The 17,267-nt window shown below is 35.8% G+C and overlaps 1 protein-coding gene across 1 annotated transcript in view; it reads left to right on the forward strand.

Moving 5' to 3' along the window:
* The window catches only part of SLC9A3 (solute carrier family 9 member A3), a 55,982-nt gene that overhangs the window by 27,482 nt on the left and 11,233 nt on the right, over positions 1-17,267 (forward strand). Inside the window, 9 exon segments of the mRNA XM_010708264.3 lie at positions 3,954-4,114; positions 5,215-5,293; positions 6,003-6,180; positions 7,072-7,292; positions 9,219-9,398; positions 9,401-9,420; positions 10,186-10,275; positions 12,048-12,118; positions 13,606-13,735. Coding sequence (XP_010706566.1) covers positions 3,954-4,114; positions 5,215-5,293; positions 6,003-6,180; positions 7,072-7,292; positions 9,219-9,398; positions 9,401-9,420; positions 10,186-10,275; positions 12,048-12,118; positions 13,606-13,735 — 1,130 coding nt within the window.

A 17,267-nucleotide genomic window follows, 5' to 3' on the forward strand; every position in this document is an offset into this window, starting at 1 on the left:
AATCATGTTTTGTAAGTAACAAGAAGTTACAAAGATGACTATAGACACTACTGACAACTATGTGTAGGTAAGATGTTCTTTCAGTCTATAGGCACAATATTTTGTACTGACAGTCTCATACTTGTTAAATACAGGCTTTGGTGAATAGAAATGTTAACAATGGGAAATGGAAAAGACTTTTTATGTAAATATAGCATCTTCATGTATTGTAAAGATAAGCATCAACATTAAACAAACAGTATAGTATTAAATACTGGCATAATTTTCCACACAGTGTTGCTTGATACTGCGACAGATTGGACAAGAATTTCTTTCTTTTAACATCCAAACTGTTTTTTGTTTTGGTAATTTTATGGAACAATTTAAAAAATACTGTCAACCTATTTTTATTAACATCCTCTTTCAGAAAATAGAATGAATGATAATTACTAATTAAAAAAATATATAAAAATCATGAAGAGAAAAACACTGACCTCTGTATGACATGTGAAATGTTTTCTTGAATGTGTTGTTTGAATTGAAAAGCCCATTTACCTCCATGCTTTCATCCAAATCATTACACAGTTCTGGATTAATTGTATAAGCTGTGTTGATAGCGGCATATTTTGTTTCATTGTTATGTGATTATGTGTTGCTTCATCACTATGCAGATCTTTCAGTGGCAAAACCAAAACTACACCAGAAGAAGTACTAATATTAGTGCTACCAGTTCTGGTTCTAGAACTAGTTCTGATACTGAAACTCTGAACTTTTAGTAGAACAGAGAATCATCCCGCTCTGCAGCCACAGATAAAGCTCTATAAGTTAAATGTGGAAGACGTTCACCAAGGCAGACTATTAACTGACATGCCTCATAAATTTCAATGTTTAGAAAGTGCGTAATTGGTAACTGTCACAACCTGTTTTAGCAACAAGACATACTATAACCTACTAGAGCTCTAATTTGAGTCACGGAGTAGGCCAGAGAAGCCTGTCCCTAATTTAAACTATGTCATTCTCTGTCAAAACTAAATGAGACTTCAAATTATCTACATGACGCATACTACTCATCCACTAAATTCACTGTGTTGACCTCCAAGATGTCATCAAGATCTGAGCACCAGACTTTGTGAAAAGCTTTGCTGTTTTTACTTGTTTGCTGAAGACAGAGAAGTGCTGAGCTACTCAGTTTTTTGGAGAGTTCATAGTACCCTCTTGTTGAGTTGCTAAAACGTATTTTTGTTTCTATTCTACTCTTTCTATAATTGGAATGAATACTGCCTGAAGTATTATAATTAGTATGTAGGAATGTGTATCCACTAATGTACAGATGTATAGAAAAAAATTCTTTCAGCTTTACCATGGAATCATCCTGTAATCATTTACTTCACACTGATCATCAATATGGAAGCAGTTAATCCAAGTTGAATTACATAGATTTCCTACATAAATAAAAATTCTGGAAGCTCTTTGATTGCATTTGGTGTTCTTATAGGTACTATAATTTACAGAATGGAAAGAGACAAGGTGATAATAACAAAGAAATCTTTCCTTAGAAGTGAAATAATTTCAGCACTTTACCTATTAACCAGCATCCATAGGAAGAAGAATTTAATGAATCTTCTGGCTGACTGCACTGAACTCTTCACAATCTGCTGTAAAACCAACACAGGCATGAGTGCTATAGCACTGTGTAATTGTGGTTGTGCTTAACACTTAGACATTTTTTTCCCTGTGCAAGTCACTGTGGCAATATGTTGAGTATGTGTGGGAGTCTTAATTTGGGCCCAGCAAACTTACCTTGCTGAAGTGTTACTGCTGTCATTTAGTGACTCCAGATTCCAGTGATCTGGAGGAAGCAATGATCTTGTATCCCTTTGAAATATCTGTTTGTCTAACTAGAAGTCTGATCTAGCAACCCCATGCCTCTTGACATGAAGTTGTAGGAATTATGGATGTGTCCTAACCTTTCCATAAATATTTGCTTAATAGCTTTGCAACTCTTCAAAGAATGTACCAGTGATTATAATTGGTAACATATAAAAACAAATAAGAAATCTCAGTGTGCCAAGTTATTTTAAAGGCTTATTGTACCCTGATATCTGGTAATTATTGTCATTGAGCTTGTCTTTCTTTAAGCTTGGCAGAGATGGACATCATTACATGGAATCATTACTTAAATTTAAGTTCAAGGTTGTTCTCAAAAATTTGGCACAGTCTCCATCTCACTGACTTGACCTTCCTTTCACATGAAAAGTGGAAAGACTGAGTCCTCATTCACTGTCCCATATGTCCAAAAGTGAACAAATCTATCTTTGTTTTGTTTTGTTTTGTTTTTTAAATAGTAGTTATATATATATATTTTATGCAAATTATGAGCTTCAGTTTTCAGGGCCTTACCAAGGCCCTTGAGAGCATATGTTTTTCTCCACCTTCCTCAGAGCATTGGCTTTTATTGCATACCACAGAGTATTGTCTACTCCTTTCTGTGCCTTCCCATTTAAGTGTCCTTCTCTTGAGTAAATATGCCTATGTATTTTGTAACAAATATTTGGAATATAGTTTTTCTCTCAGTTACTTTTTAAACACTAAATACGCTGGATTTAAAAAAGTGTTCCTGCTAAGGGAGTGGCCATGTTGCAATAGAAGTGCCTTACAAGCAATATTGATCTCTTGGGTAGGGCTTCTGTCCGTTTATTTTCTGACTTCTTGTAACTAACTTATTCAGGTCAATCTCTCCCTCACTTTTATAAATCATGCCTGATACAACTATCTATTAATTTTTGTCATGAACCTCTGTACTGTGTTCTCATGAATGAATTCTGAACATATTCCTTCTTTGTTCTTCCTCATATAATCTTTTTCTCCTCTTGATAAACCTTTTCTCTTCCATCCACTAATGAGCACAGAGGGATTTTTCCTGTTCTCTACTCTTGCAAAAAATCTGTTCCTCAGATAAAAAGGACTGGGATCCCCCTCTTGATTGCATGAAGAAGGTAAATTTTGCAAGATCTTTAGGAAATTATGCAGAGCCATCTTAGTAGTTTTCCCTTTGCTGTTACTTTTAAAATGATAGTGCATACCTCATTCTGTTTGCACATATTTCTGTTTCCATAGGTGAGCAAAGTAAACTTAATAAGTAATACAAGATAAAAACTAATGAAATAAATAAATACTGTATTCCTTTGTCACCAGAATCTTGTAGCTCCAAAACCTTTGAAGCTATTGACAATAAATAAATAAATAAATAAATAATTAAAAAAATCAACAGTAACAACAAAAAACAATGAACAACAACAACAACCAAACACCATTATTCAAAATTCTCATGAGCTACAACACGAACACATTGAAATTGTAACTTTTAGTCCTTCATCTATTTCTAGAGCCCAGCTGCAATGTAATAATGGCCTCATGGAACATAATTTGGGAACAACTGGCTTAACTACATCTGTCAATACACATTACTGGTACAAGGAGGCCAGAAATGCTGTACAACTGCACAGAGTGTGGCTGAGTCCCCACTGTAGTCAGTGAGCAAGAGGCAAATTTAGCTTGAAGTGGCATGAAGTATTTTAGAATATTTACGTTAAGGGTGCTGGTATATTACTTCAGCCATCTTGGCTGTTCTCAACTATAATGAGACGTTTTACTTAAAATAAATGATACAACACATAACTACAAAGGCAGTTTATATCTGGAAAAACTTAATCTCAGATGCCTTGCCATAAAAATAAGGTTGTACTTCTTCCAGAGTCTGAGTTAGATGGTACGATTTTGGATGTAATAAATCTCATAGGACACAAGGTGACATCGTAAGGAACATTTAAATAGTTTATATGCCATACTTTCCAGTTAATTCTTAGAATCTCTATTTTCAAGGATTTTGGTTTATATGTGATATAACAGTCTGACATTACTACAGATAATGCAAAGATGAATCTGCTTATAGTTTGTGTACTTTGTTTTTGAAGGCCACCTGGACAGTGGACTGCTGGACTTCCTCCTGTTTGGCAGCTTGATTGCTGCTGTAGATCCTGTTGCTGTGCTGGCAGTATTTGAAGAGGTCCATGTCAATGAAGTTCTATTCATCATTGTTTTTGGAGAATCACTTCTGAATGATGCTGTAACTGTGGTAAGTAAATTATATATCCCAAGATCACTCTAACTCTCAAGTGGCTTTGTTTGTTTGTTTGTTGTTTGTTTTCTTTTGTTTTCTGAAGTGCACTCTCATAAATGAAATACTTTATTTTGGAGATATTTCTAGAATCAAATATTAAACTTCTGATAAACTCCTATATCAACATCACTGGTTTTCACATGGAAACAAGTTTTTTGTTACTGTGCAATGAATAAAAATACTCCACAAGAAGACTTGATTACTTGTTGAAAAGAATTCAGGAGAGAACAGTAAGCATAACCAAGAAAAAGCATAGCTTATGAAAAAGTTTAAAACAAGTAAGGTTGTCTACCTTGAATAAGAAAACAATGGAGGGCAGAAGAAAGTAAAAGATATGGCATTCTTTATATGTAAATATGTAAAAGACTGTTGCCACAGAAGAAAATAGGGGTAAGAAATGGTAAATATGGTAAGAATTAATGAGTTTAGCTGAAACTCAAAAGCTGAGAAAGCCACAGTAAAGTACTCCTCCGTCATTAAAGGTCTTTAAAAACAGGTTAGACAAGTACCTATCATTATATGAGAATAATACTCATACAAATACATAAGCTGCTAAGTTGGGTAATACATGATCTCTTTACTTTCAGTATTATCAATTTTTGAAAAGCTTTACTACAAAAATTACTGTTAATTCTCTTTTATGTTTACATATATTAAACATGTTTCAATCCAGTATCTTATTAATGTCTTATTAATAATATCTTGTTATATTCATACTATCTTATTTATCTAATGCAAGCAGTAAAAAAACCTTCTGCCAAAAGCTTGGATTTTAGAGTGAGAAGTGTCTTATAAAACTCACATACGTCTAATTGTTCATAAAGAATCATATTTATATAAGGAATGGAAAAGCATTTTAAACTGATTTCTTTGGTTCTTCCCATCCCATTGTATCTTTTTGCAAAATTAAAATTCTGCAAAATCTTTTCCCTCCATACAAAATTTCCCTTGGTCATAAAAAGATTCAGAATTCGTAATGTTGGGGCCCATCATGAGATTATTTCAGTAGGTTTAACTCAGGAGCAAGTACTAAGCCAGTTTACTTTTCTTTTCAGGTGTTGTACAATGTGTTTGAATCTTTTGTTGCAATAGGACCAGAGAATGTGACTGGTACTGAATGTGTCAAAGGCATAGGTGGGTAGAATTGAATACTGTAACATACCACTGGTGTACATATGCCAACTTTTAAATAAAATTTTATTACTGTGCTGTCAGAAACTGTTCTTTTTCAACCTTTTCCCTGATCATGTTCCTACATTGCTACAGAATATAAGGAGAAAATAAACCTTCAAGAATTCTTTAAAAAAATAAGTGAAAATTCATGAACATGTGGGAAATTTCTCAGACTCATCTGTTCAACTTTGTTTGAAAATCAGTAGATGTGGATTTCAGTTGCTAAAAAATCACCAAACTTGATTTTTGTAGATGGAAATCAGTGTCAAGCAGCAATATTTGCCAGAAAACTTAGTCACTCTTTCCCATTCCAAGCTTGATAAGATACTAAATTATCCTATGAATCAATGCATTAACAGTGACTTTGACATATTCCATAACAGTAGAGGAAAAATAATTGTTCAAACTAAGGTAGTGGGTTTTGAATGAGCCTAAAATGAGAATGCTCAATAGAAAGTAAGCTTGTTGGTTTTTGTTTGTACATTTTGTTTTGTTTTCCTGTAGGATGTTGTTCCTATACCAAGTACTTGTAAGAATTCTTCTTGTTGTATTGGTATTTCTGAAACAATTTTTGAAATGTCCTCCAAAGTTTTCTTTGATTCACTGGCCATACAGTAAAAGAAGAATTAGTTCTAGTTTCTTTAAGCTGTGTTTTTTTCTTGTATTTCAGTGTCATTCTTCGTGGTAAGCCTGGGTGGGACACTTGTTGGCATTTTCTTTGCATTTCTGCTCTCGTTGGTCAGCCGTTTCACCAAGCATGTTAGAATCATCGAGCCTGGATTTGTTTTTATTATTTCATATCTATCCTACCTCACAGCAGAGATGCTTTCTCTTTCTGCTATTCTTGCGTAAGTCCTTTTATTGTTGTCTGTGAACGGGGTTGAGAAGACAATATAGTTTCTGTAAACACTGAAAGACCTAAATTACATAAGGCAGCTACAGAATACAACAGTTCTAAAGTTTATTTTGAATATTTCTATCTTTTCATCATAGATGATTACAGTTTGCAAATGCCACGATTATTTATCCTCAAGAAGCAATGCTAGTTTTCTAGTATTTTTTGTGCAACACAAAGGCATTCTTTGCAAAATACAGATTTGGTTCTTTCCTCTTTGCAGTTCATATACTCCTCTTCAATAATTAACAGTTGTCCATTTTTATTGACACTCTACCATTTCTAACTGAAACAATAATTTTCTAAGGCATTCTGTGACACGCATTATGTGCTGCTTTCACTCTCCAGATTGACCTCCTTAGGTTTCCCCAGATTTGGTCTATTTTATCATGAGTCATCTTTTGTAGTCTTTTTTACCTTTTGTGGTTTTCCTTCCTTTGATATCCATTGATTTCTGCCATATCTTTCTTTTCAGTTTTGCTTGACATGCTTGTAGATAGTACAGTTAGTATATTTAGTACCCAAAAATGTTACTGAAAATAGATAATTAGTTTAAGCTTCAATCTAATGCAAAGAATTAATTTTTTTCGTATAAATCAGTATAGTAAGCTGAAAAGGTCTTTTATGATCCAGTGAAATGCTATCATCAGATATTTTGGGAATCACCTCAGGAGAAATGTTTGAGAAATGCTTTTTAAGCAGATGAAAAAGCACAATGGCCTCTGAGTGCATTTTTTGTATGTTTGTTTTAGGAATTAATGGTGAGATTGTCACTATGTCACAGACTAATATTAAATGTTACATCAAATATTTTCTGAACAATTGAATTTTTTTTTTTTCCTAGGATAACTTTCTGTGGCATTTGCTGTCAAAAATATGTCAAGGCTAATATATCTGAACAATCTTCTACAACTGTAAGATATACCATGAAAATGTTGGCCAGTGGAGCAGAAACTATCATCTTCATGTTCCTAGGAATTTCAGCTGTCAATCCAGAAATTTGGACTTGGAATACAGCTTTTATACTCTTGACTCTGGTATTCATCTCAGTATATAGAGTCGTTGGTAAGGAGATAATCTCCTTCTTTTCGTTGTTGGTATATATTCTTTTGCCCAAACCAAACAAAACCAAGCCAAATCAAACCAGTTCATTCATTTTGGTTGAATTTATGATTGTTGTCAGTTAGTAAGGAAGTTTTTTACAGTAAGATTTATCACAAGTGGAAAATATAGTAGGACTTTACTTTTGTGAGGTAATTGCTAGCCCAATAATTAAGTCATTCACCTAGTTCATCTAGTGGCTAGCTTCTGTGATGAACACACTATTTGCAAAATCTTCCAATGAAATTAACTTTGTTTTTTATATTACAGCCCAGAAAAATAAACTTGTGAGTCCTGTCAGCCATCTCTTTTCTTCAGCTCTTTCAATTTGGTAATAAAGAGATTGTCTTAAGCTAATTTTATGGTTGACTTCAGATTTGAGATGCACAGTGACGTAAGACCATACAGAATTACACTGCATTTTCTCTGGCTTGAGAAATAATTCTCTGGGCTGGTGAAAAACTGAGTAAATAAGTGTGTAGCAGGTAAAGATTACATACTGTCGATGTACTGGACTTACATAAGTTTGCAAACATTCAAAATGCTGGTAACATTTTGCCTAAATGTGTACTTCTACAATTCAATGACTGTTTTGTGAAATAGCAAAAGGCCTGAAACAAAACGAGTAACATGCATTTTCATTTCATGCATGTGCTCACATCTTGGAATTTTCTTGTTTATTTGAATATTTGATTTAAATTATGTACCAGCTGAGCCACCTATCTAGCTGGCAAGTTTCCTAAACTCTGCGATCACATTCAGACTGAATGAGCTGAATAAAAGATCTAGTATCATGTCCTCATTTCTAAATAGTCTGTAACCATTTTTAATTTTGCTTCTACTCGCTAATTAGGGTGTGTAATGTGCTTAAACAGGTTTTCATTTTCTAAACTTTATCATTTGCTGTATTCCTAGAATTAATTGTTAACCATCCTGTAATATGAGTGAGCACTAAACAGTAAATATTCAGCAATGATAATATGTATCCAAGGAAGTAAACTTAGACCTTGATAAATTACTAAAAGTCTGATGATATTGGGCTTTTGTCTTTGTACGTGATTACAGCTTTCATATCCTCAGAGAATTATATTGGTGACGTGAATTAATTTTCAAGGTCCCCTTCATCAGACTCCTTTCTTAGAGTGATATATATTTTTCTTTCCTTAGTATAACCTCCAAGTTCTCTGAAAAGGGAAGTATTTCTTTTGCTCTGGCAAATGTAATGGTCTTGGCCTGCTGTGGTGGGATGTGTGCCACTCACAGGAGTGCTGAAGCATCTTTCCTTCTGCATGGTGATATTATGATTTCTAGAACTCTAGGTCAAGCATTTCTAGAAGGCGGTATCTCATCTGTAGACCTGAAGCTGATGTTAGCATAATAACAATACAATTCTGCATAAGGTACTGACAGTGATGACATTTTTAGTATGATTTGTAAAATATACCACACTTACCATGCTTTCTAAATCAATGGGGTTGCAACAATTTTATGTTTTGGTATTTCTTGCTGTTAAAATATCCTATGTATATAATTTACTACAGTGCAGATGTTCTAGTATCTCCCAGACAATAATTTCAAAGAAGAGCACATAGCAGAATTTCACCTTCAGCACCAGTGTTAGAGGAAGAAAAATTTTTGTCTCATATCAAAGGACAGCATTCTCAGAAGGGTTGCCAGATTGTAGAATAAGCTTCTTCTAACTCCTCTGGCTAAATGTGATGGGGAAGACACGAAGTGGCCCCAGCCTACCTGGCAGTTTAGAAGTAGAGTGGGTGAAGTAGAAGGTCTAAAGATTTTGTTATGAAATTTGTACTGTTTCTGTAACACACTGTTGAGATACTGACATTTAATAAGAGCATTTCTAGTCATGTCAATATTTGCTTTTTATAGGTGTAGTTTTACAGACTTGGATTCTTAACCACTACAGAATGGTCCAATTGGAGATAATAGACCAGGTAGTGATGTCATATGGTGGACTACGTGGAGCAGTTGCCTTTGCTCTGGTTGCACTTCTGGATATAAAAAAAGTGAAAGAGAAGAACCTGTTTGTCAGCACAACTATCATTGTTGTGTTTTTACTGTTATTTTCCAGGTAATTTTTCTTCCTAAGCATGTTTCTTGCAAGGAAAAGGAGTCTCTTAGTATTAGGCCTTCTCAGCTGAAGGTTGCGTATTGTTTCACTGAACTGAAAGCATAATTGACTTTGTAATTTTAGTAACAAAGATCCTATTTTATGTTTTCATACAGTACCACAAGGGACAAAACACAATTTCCTCTGTGCTAAAAAATGTTCAGTCTTAGCTGCTTGGTATTAATAGTACTGAAGTTAATATCTGACTGAACATCCTTCACCTCATAGGAATAACTATAGGGAACAGTTCTATTTATTGGCAAATTAAGCTGATCTACCTGAGTGAGCCTAAGCTGTTCTTTTAAAGTATGGCAATAAGCAGTGGGACAAGGAAGTATTTACACAATAAAGCAGCAATTTGTGGATGAAAAAAAAAAAAAGAACATAAATGCAGATGTGTCAGTACATACCAACTTGAAAGACTTCAAAAATGTATCAAGAATTTAATTTTTGTAACAAATCACGTATATGTGTGGAAAACAAACATGCACTACTATAGGAAATATTCTCAGGCTCACAGTGCTATATAGAAGATATGTTTTTTTCTGCTGTTTGATGCCTTTTCAAGCCTTTGTAACAGTAGCAGTGGATACTGCATTATTTTACCTCTAATGGGGAGAGGGATCGAGTAGGATAGTGTGATAAACAACATAAATGTATAAAACCGCTCTATTTAGCACTCTTCAGCTGGAGGAAGGTCTAATATTGTCATGTTTCATTGCCTAGGGATTGACAATCAAGCCTTTGGTACAGTGGCTGAAAGTGAAGAAAAGTGAACACAGAGAGCCAAAACTCAATGAAAAGCTTCATGGAAGAGTAAGACACTTTTAAACAATATTGTGGCATCATTTGAATTTTTACAGAATGCCTTAAGAGAGAAAATGGTTAAAGAAAAATTATTTCTGGAAGAGAGGAGGCAATCAAATTCATATTTACACAGCAAAAGCCTTCAAATTTATCAAGAATTACTGCATTAGCAGTAATTTGTTACTGGATTGAGTCCAATGAAAGGATACTCAACGGAAGTTGTTTCTGTTCATTTGCTTGAAAATTCACTGGTGCTGACAGAACTGGGGAAACAGCTAGAATAATATTCTTTCTCTTCATCTAAAAGACGAAGATATTTGATTGAAGGTAGATAGGGCAAAGCATGTGAAAGAAAGTTTATTTTTCTTTCTTAATTATTGTATGTTTATGGACATGAAATGAAAGCAGGCTTTGCAGTGTGCATATGACATACAATCCCAGATTAATGGTGACATTTTTAGTCCCATTTTGAATGGTTTATGTACCCACATTTATTTAATCTTTGAAGAGATTTTGAAACATGACTCCTTGGATCTTTTACAATTCACTTCACACAACAGGCTGTAAGACTATCAGACATCTTGTTTAATTTGTAACTGCAGATTTACACAACTATGTCTTCATCAAACATTTTAATATGTACTTGTGGAACCTTCTAATCTGTCTGCTTTCAAGCTGGAGGTTACCTGAAGTGGAGCAACAACTTGGTAATGAACAGAGTTTATTTCTGAGGAATCCTTTTAAAGACTATTGAATAAATATGTTATGTTTTTAGCATCCAGCAGAAAAGTTGCTTCATTTATAGACAGTATTTACCCAGAAATAAGATTCTGATGTTTTACTATTTGAAAATCAGTAGTTTCTTTCCAGAAATATATTCTATCTGACATGGGATGTACCTTTGTGTGTCACTGAGCAGAAAAAATCTGAACAGTAATGTTAATCCTCACACTTTATTGTGTTAACTGACTCACCACTATATTCTAGCACATATCATCTTGGAGGAATATAAACTGCAGCCTTTAAAGAGAGCACTATCCATTCCCAGAGAGCAGGAGAGAGGCACCTTATTTATAATGTAATTTTCTCCATTTCTATGCCAGATGTCTCCTGAAACAGTAACTAGTAATAAGTGCAGAAATAATTCATATCACATGTTATTTATATATGCTATAGATTCTGTAGTAATCAGTTCAATAGAGAGTAAAATGTTAACAAGTATATAAAGCAAAAATCAAATTCTGCTGCAGCTGCCTTGTCTTGACTCAAAAGGTGCAGTCCTCAGGATTGTTATCAACCATGTGATAATAAATCAACTATGACATTTTGCTCTGGATACTAAAGGAATGACTTCTACTTCTGCCCTGGGGGAAGATACTGAAAAATCTAAAAGAAAAAAGTATTAGGAAATACTTTCAACTAACTTGAATCGTCAATGCTAATAATGGCTCATTACTTTATAGGGTAGAAACAGAGATGTAAAATGAGTCGATAATGAGTCTTAAAACTGAATGTCAATAAAATGAAGGCTTAAGTACATTCTTGCTGAGTTAATTCGTAAATTATGAATAGTCAGTGAATTTGCAAAGGAATGGTTAGAAGGCTCAGACCTTCGAGGAAAGGCATATGGTAGTAAGCGTTTCTGTAAAGAAAAAAAAATCTGCTTGGCAGCAATAAAAATTTTCTACAGAGTTACTTGGTCTAACCTGACATAAATATAGATATTTTCTAATGATGCCTTTAATGTATGTGTGATACTAATTCCACTTCTACTTTCCTAGGCCTTTGATCACATTCTTTCTGCTATAGAAGATATCTCTGGACAAATAGGACATAACTATCTGAGAGACAAGTAAGCATTAACTTACTTGTAGTGTTTGAAATACTGCTAGGAAATCTTATATGTAAATTATGACTTTTTAAGCCTGTGAATTTAGGGACAGCAAGTATGTCAACTGCAACTATTTGCTCCTCTTGAGAGAAGAAAAATTATTCACCTGAATGATACAGACACTATTCTCATAAAAGAATGTGAAGAACTACCATTAAGAGGGGCAAGCTTCCATAAGATAGATTAACAAATGTCAAAAAATGATGTTAAATCTGGACTTCTTTAACAGTGTTATTTAGGGTTAGACTGTTACTATCTCTCTGGATTTAGGTCATAACATAGGTGCAGACACTCACAGTTGTGACTTGCTGATGTTCTGACTCAACATGTCAATTCCAGTCCAAAAGTCATTCAGTTGCATTAATCATCTGCAGAACTTTCCTCTAAGTCTTGCTGAGAAGCTGAAAATAGTGTAGGTTTAGCTTTATACCCATGCAGGTGAACAACTTCTAGGCTGGAGCTAGATTGTATCTAGCTACTTGTAAGCACAAGCAAAATCGCTCACCTTACTGTACCCAGTCATAGAGACAGTTGTAATTGTTTCATTTTTTTGAAATATTGACTTAAAGGTGGAACTAAACATTTTTAAAGTGGCAGATTACAGTTTGTCTTCTCGTATGGCAGAAGGTAATATGCTTGAGTAACAAGCGCCTTCTCTTAGTAGCTTAACATAGGTTCTCAGTAGAGTGTGCGGAAATGTATTTTGAATGAGAGCACATTAAGTCTGCTTCTTCTAGGCTATATATACATGGAAATATTACTTCTTCAAAGGGCAGTATCCCAGTATTTTCAGTAATATGCTCAGGTGCAACAGCCTGGAAACTGGATTTTCAGATGTTCTGACTAGAGAAGAGGAATAATGATCAATTCTGGAGCATAAGCACGAAATGACAGATATCTTACTATCAGACGATCTTGGAAGTGGAAATCACAGCAAACATGTATCACTTCTATCTCCTGGAGTACCCAAATAGCATGAAATGAGGCCCTCTCTCAGTGCTTTTGGAGTAGAATGGTAGGAAACTGGCTTTCTAGCCTGGGTTACCACAATAAGTACTTTCCTTCCAATAAAGGAAAGAAACTTGAACTTTTACAATGAAGATTTTAAGTATAATAGTAATCATGAGTGGAAAAGAAGGTAGCATGATTTACCAGAGTATAAAATGTTCTAGTGACTATGAAATGGGATACATTAATCATAGCACGTGTGCTGCTGCAGTAGTATTTGTTAAGTGAACCTATTAAATGCTTAGTGACAGCTGCATACCTAGCTGTACCAAGATTTTCCTTTCTTTATTTGAAAAGCTTCAAAATACAAACCCTCACATTTTTATGCTTGACATTAACTAAATGCTGTTAGCTCGCACGATAGTCTTTTCTGATAAATTACAAATGCTCAGACACTAAAATTGCTTGCTGCCCTTAACATGGTTTGTTTAAATTATCAGGTGGTCCAATTTTGATAGGAAATTCCTCAGTAAACTCCTGATGAGAAGATCTGCTCAAAAATCAAGAGACCAAATCCTTAATGTTTTCCATGAACTCAACTTGAAGGATGCAATTAGCTATGTGGCTGAGGTACTTATAAATACTTTTTACTTTTTTTCCTTTCTAGTTTTTCTTTTTTTTTCTTTTTCTTTTTTTTTTATTTACAGTGTAATCTAAAGATGATATTTTGCAGGAGATGTCCAAAAAAAAAAGCAAAAACCACAAAACTTTTCATTTGTTTTATCTAAGTGGAATTTAAGAGTTATGCGTCTTGTTACCACCCACTTGGGTAACCATAGTTCTCAGTATTATGTCTGAACCCCAATATGAGTATGTTATACATATGTTGGTGTATTTTTCTGTTGAATTTTTCTGAAGAATTTTTTATCAGTATTCATTGCATCAAGAAAATTGCAATCAGAAATGGATCAGGTAAAATATTGTCTTTTCCCTATAGAATACCGACTATATGTGATAACAAATCTGATTTGAAGAATCTCATTTCTACATGGTGTCAACATTTGACTTTAGTTTATCTTATTATGCAAGATCACATTATTATTATTAAAAAAAGAAAAAAAGAAAAAAAAAGAGAGAGAGATCAGAAAGAGAGCAGTTTATTTCAATGGCAGAATAATACCTACATTTCAAAAATTAGGATTAGAACGACAGTAAATGCAACGACAGAAACTTATGACTTTCAGGGTAAAGTACAGAAGTTACTAAATGGAAGAAGGTTACTGCCCTTCTGCTTTAGTATCATTCCCAAACCAAAACAATGTTAACAGATTGTGTATGAATTCCTTATCTTCTTCATCACTATGTTGGCTGGCTTAGTTAAGATCAACACAGGTATGCAGCATTCACATGGTGCAAAGGATAATTTTAAACAGGAATGTTTTAAAGTGATCTTTGAAGTGATAATCAATCTAAGGCCTTAATCTCTAAATGCACTTTTTTTCTTTTGTTTTCTTTTTGTTTTCTTTTTTTATTATTTTTTATTTTTATTTTACAGCTGAGAAATAGACTAGTTAGTTTCAATAATTAAAATAAATTCTTTTACTCCCACTACTGATAATAACGTCATTTTTGGTGAACGTACTACCTGGTAGCCCAGACTTCTTACAGTGAAACACGGAATTTCAAATATCAAATTTGCAAAATAAGATCAAAATCAGAAATTATTTTAGTGTGAAAACTGGGGATTGCTTCACAAAATAAACAACTTTCTCAGATTTATGTTTTTTAAATTATCCATAAAGTTTTCAGACTGCTTGAGAACAAATTTTCTTTCCCAAAGTGTTTCCTGGGTCACACCTCTAAGGAAGAAAATTAGATGATGAGGATGGTAAGCATGAGACATATGCTCAGATTCACTGCTGAATCTGTTTTGTAGATTCATTACATTTTTTTCTTTAACAGATGTGAATGGCTGTACTGATTGCTAAGCTATGCAGATTTATCAGCAGAATCTTTACCCAGTAACGTCATAAACAGCATACACAAGTGTAAAATTAAGTTAGATTATTCACTGTTTGGAAGAATGGCCTTTTTCATTGTACATTAATACATAGTATAATACAAGGAGGCTGTCTTTTAATGAGTTCAAATAATATTTGTGTAGATTGTGTCTTGAAGGCAAACTACTGACAAATGTTTGCTCATCTGCTAAGAACAAAGAAATTTAAAGTTTTCCAGGTTCTACAAAAAGTTTCATAGAATCACCAAGGTTGGAAAAGATCTACAAGATCATCCAGTCCAACGGTTCACCCATCACCAATAGTTCTCACTAAACCATGTCTGTCAACACAAATATTCCAAATGATCCTTGAACACCTCCAGGGTCAGTGACTCCACCACCTCCCTAGGCAGCCCATTCCAGTGACTGATCACTCTATCAGAGAAGTAGTAGTTCTTAACATCCAGCCTGAATCTCCCCTGGTGCAGCTTGAAGCCATTCCCTCTAGTCCTATCACCAGTTACACAGGAGAAGAGGCTGAACACCAGGTCACTGCAACCTCCTTTCAGGTAGTTATAGAGAGCAATCAGGTCTCCCCTGAGCCTCCCCTTCTCCAGGCTGAACAATCCCAGCTCCTTCAGTTGCTGCTCATAAGGCCTGTGCTCCAGACCCCTCACCAGCTTTGTTGCCTTCTCCGGATATGATCCAGGGCCTTGATGTTTTTCTTGCAGTGAGGGTCCCAAAACTGGACACAGTACTCGAGGTGCAACTTCATCAGTGCTGAGTACGGAGGTACAATGATTCCCCTGCTCCCGCTAGCAATACTGTTTCTGATACAAACCAGGATGCCATTGGCCTTCTTGGCCACCTAGGCACATAGCTGGCTCATGTTCAGCCAAGCATCAACTGATATCCCCAGGTCTATTTCCTCTACACAGTCTTCCAGACACTGCCCCAAGCGTGTAGTGTTGCCTGGGGTTGCTGTGGCCAAAGAGTAGGGCCCACTGCTTGGTCTTGTTGAACTTCATCCCATTGGCTTCAGCACAGCTATCTAGCCTGTCCAGATCCCTCTGTATAGCCTTGCTACTCCCAGGAGATCAACACTTCTGGCCAACTTGGTGTCATCTGCAAACTTAATGAGGGTGCACTCAATGCCCTCACCCAGGTCATCAGTAAAGGTATTGAAGAGGACAGGCCAATAACAACCCCTGGGGAACACCACTCGTGACTGGACACCAGCTGGATTTAAGTCCATTCACCACCACTCTCTGGGCCCAGCCCTCCAACTCGTTCTTTACCCAGCAAAGAGTATACCTGTCCAGGCCATGGGCTCACAGCTTCTGCAGGAGAATACTGTGGGAGACAGTCCCTAAGGCTTTGCTGAAGTCAACATAGACCACAGCAACAGCCTTTCCCTCATCCACCAGGCAGATCACTCGATCATAGAAGGAGATCATGTTGGTAAAGCAGGACATGTCTTTCATGAACCCATGCTAGCTAGGCCTGAGCTCCTGGTTGTACCACATGTGCTGTCTGATCTCCCTCAAGACAATCTGCACCATAACCTTCCCTGGCACCAAGGTCAGGCTGACAGGTCTGTAGCTCCCCAGATCCTCCTTACAACCCTTCTTGTAGATGAGAGTCACATTGGCAAGCTCCAGTCTTTTGCGACCTCTCCAGTTGATCAGGAACACTGATAGATGATGAAAAATCATAGAATGGCCTGGGTTGAAAAGAGCCTCAAAGATCACCTAGTTTCAGCCCCCTGCTACATGCAGAGTCGCCAATCACCAGACCAGGCTGCTCAGAGCCACATCCAGCCTGGCCTTGAATGTCTCCAGGGATGGGGCATCCACAACCTCCTTGGGCAGCCTGTTCCAGTGCCTCACCACCCTCTGGGTGAGAAACTTCCTCCTAATATCTAACCTAAACCTCCCCTGAGACCGTTCCCCCTTGTCCTATCACTATCCACCCATATAAACAGCTGTTCCCCTCCTGTTTATACGCTCCCTCCAAGTACTGGAAGGCCACGATGAGGTCTCCCCGGCAGCCTTCTCTTCTCCAAGCTAAACAAGCCCAGTTCCCTCAACCTTTTCTCATAGGAGAGCTGCTCCAGCTCTCCTCTGGACCCGCTCCAAGAGCTCCACGTCCTTCCTGTGCTGG

Source organism: Meleagris gallopavo, chromosome 3 (genome assembly GCF_000146605.3).
Source record: "Meleagris gallopavo isolate NT-WF06-2002-E0010 breed Aviagen turkey brand Nicholas breeding stock chromosome 3, Turkey_5.1, whole genome shotgun sequence".
NCBI classification, from domain to species: domain Eukaryota; kingdom Metazoa; phylum Chordata; class Aves; order Galliformes; family Phasianidae; genus Meleagris; species Meleagris gallopavo.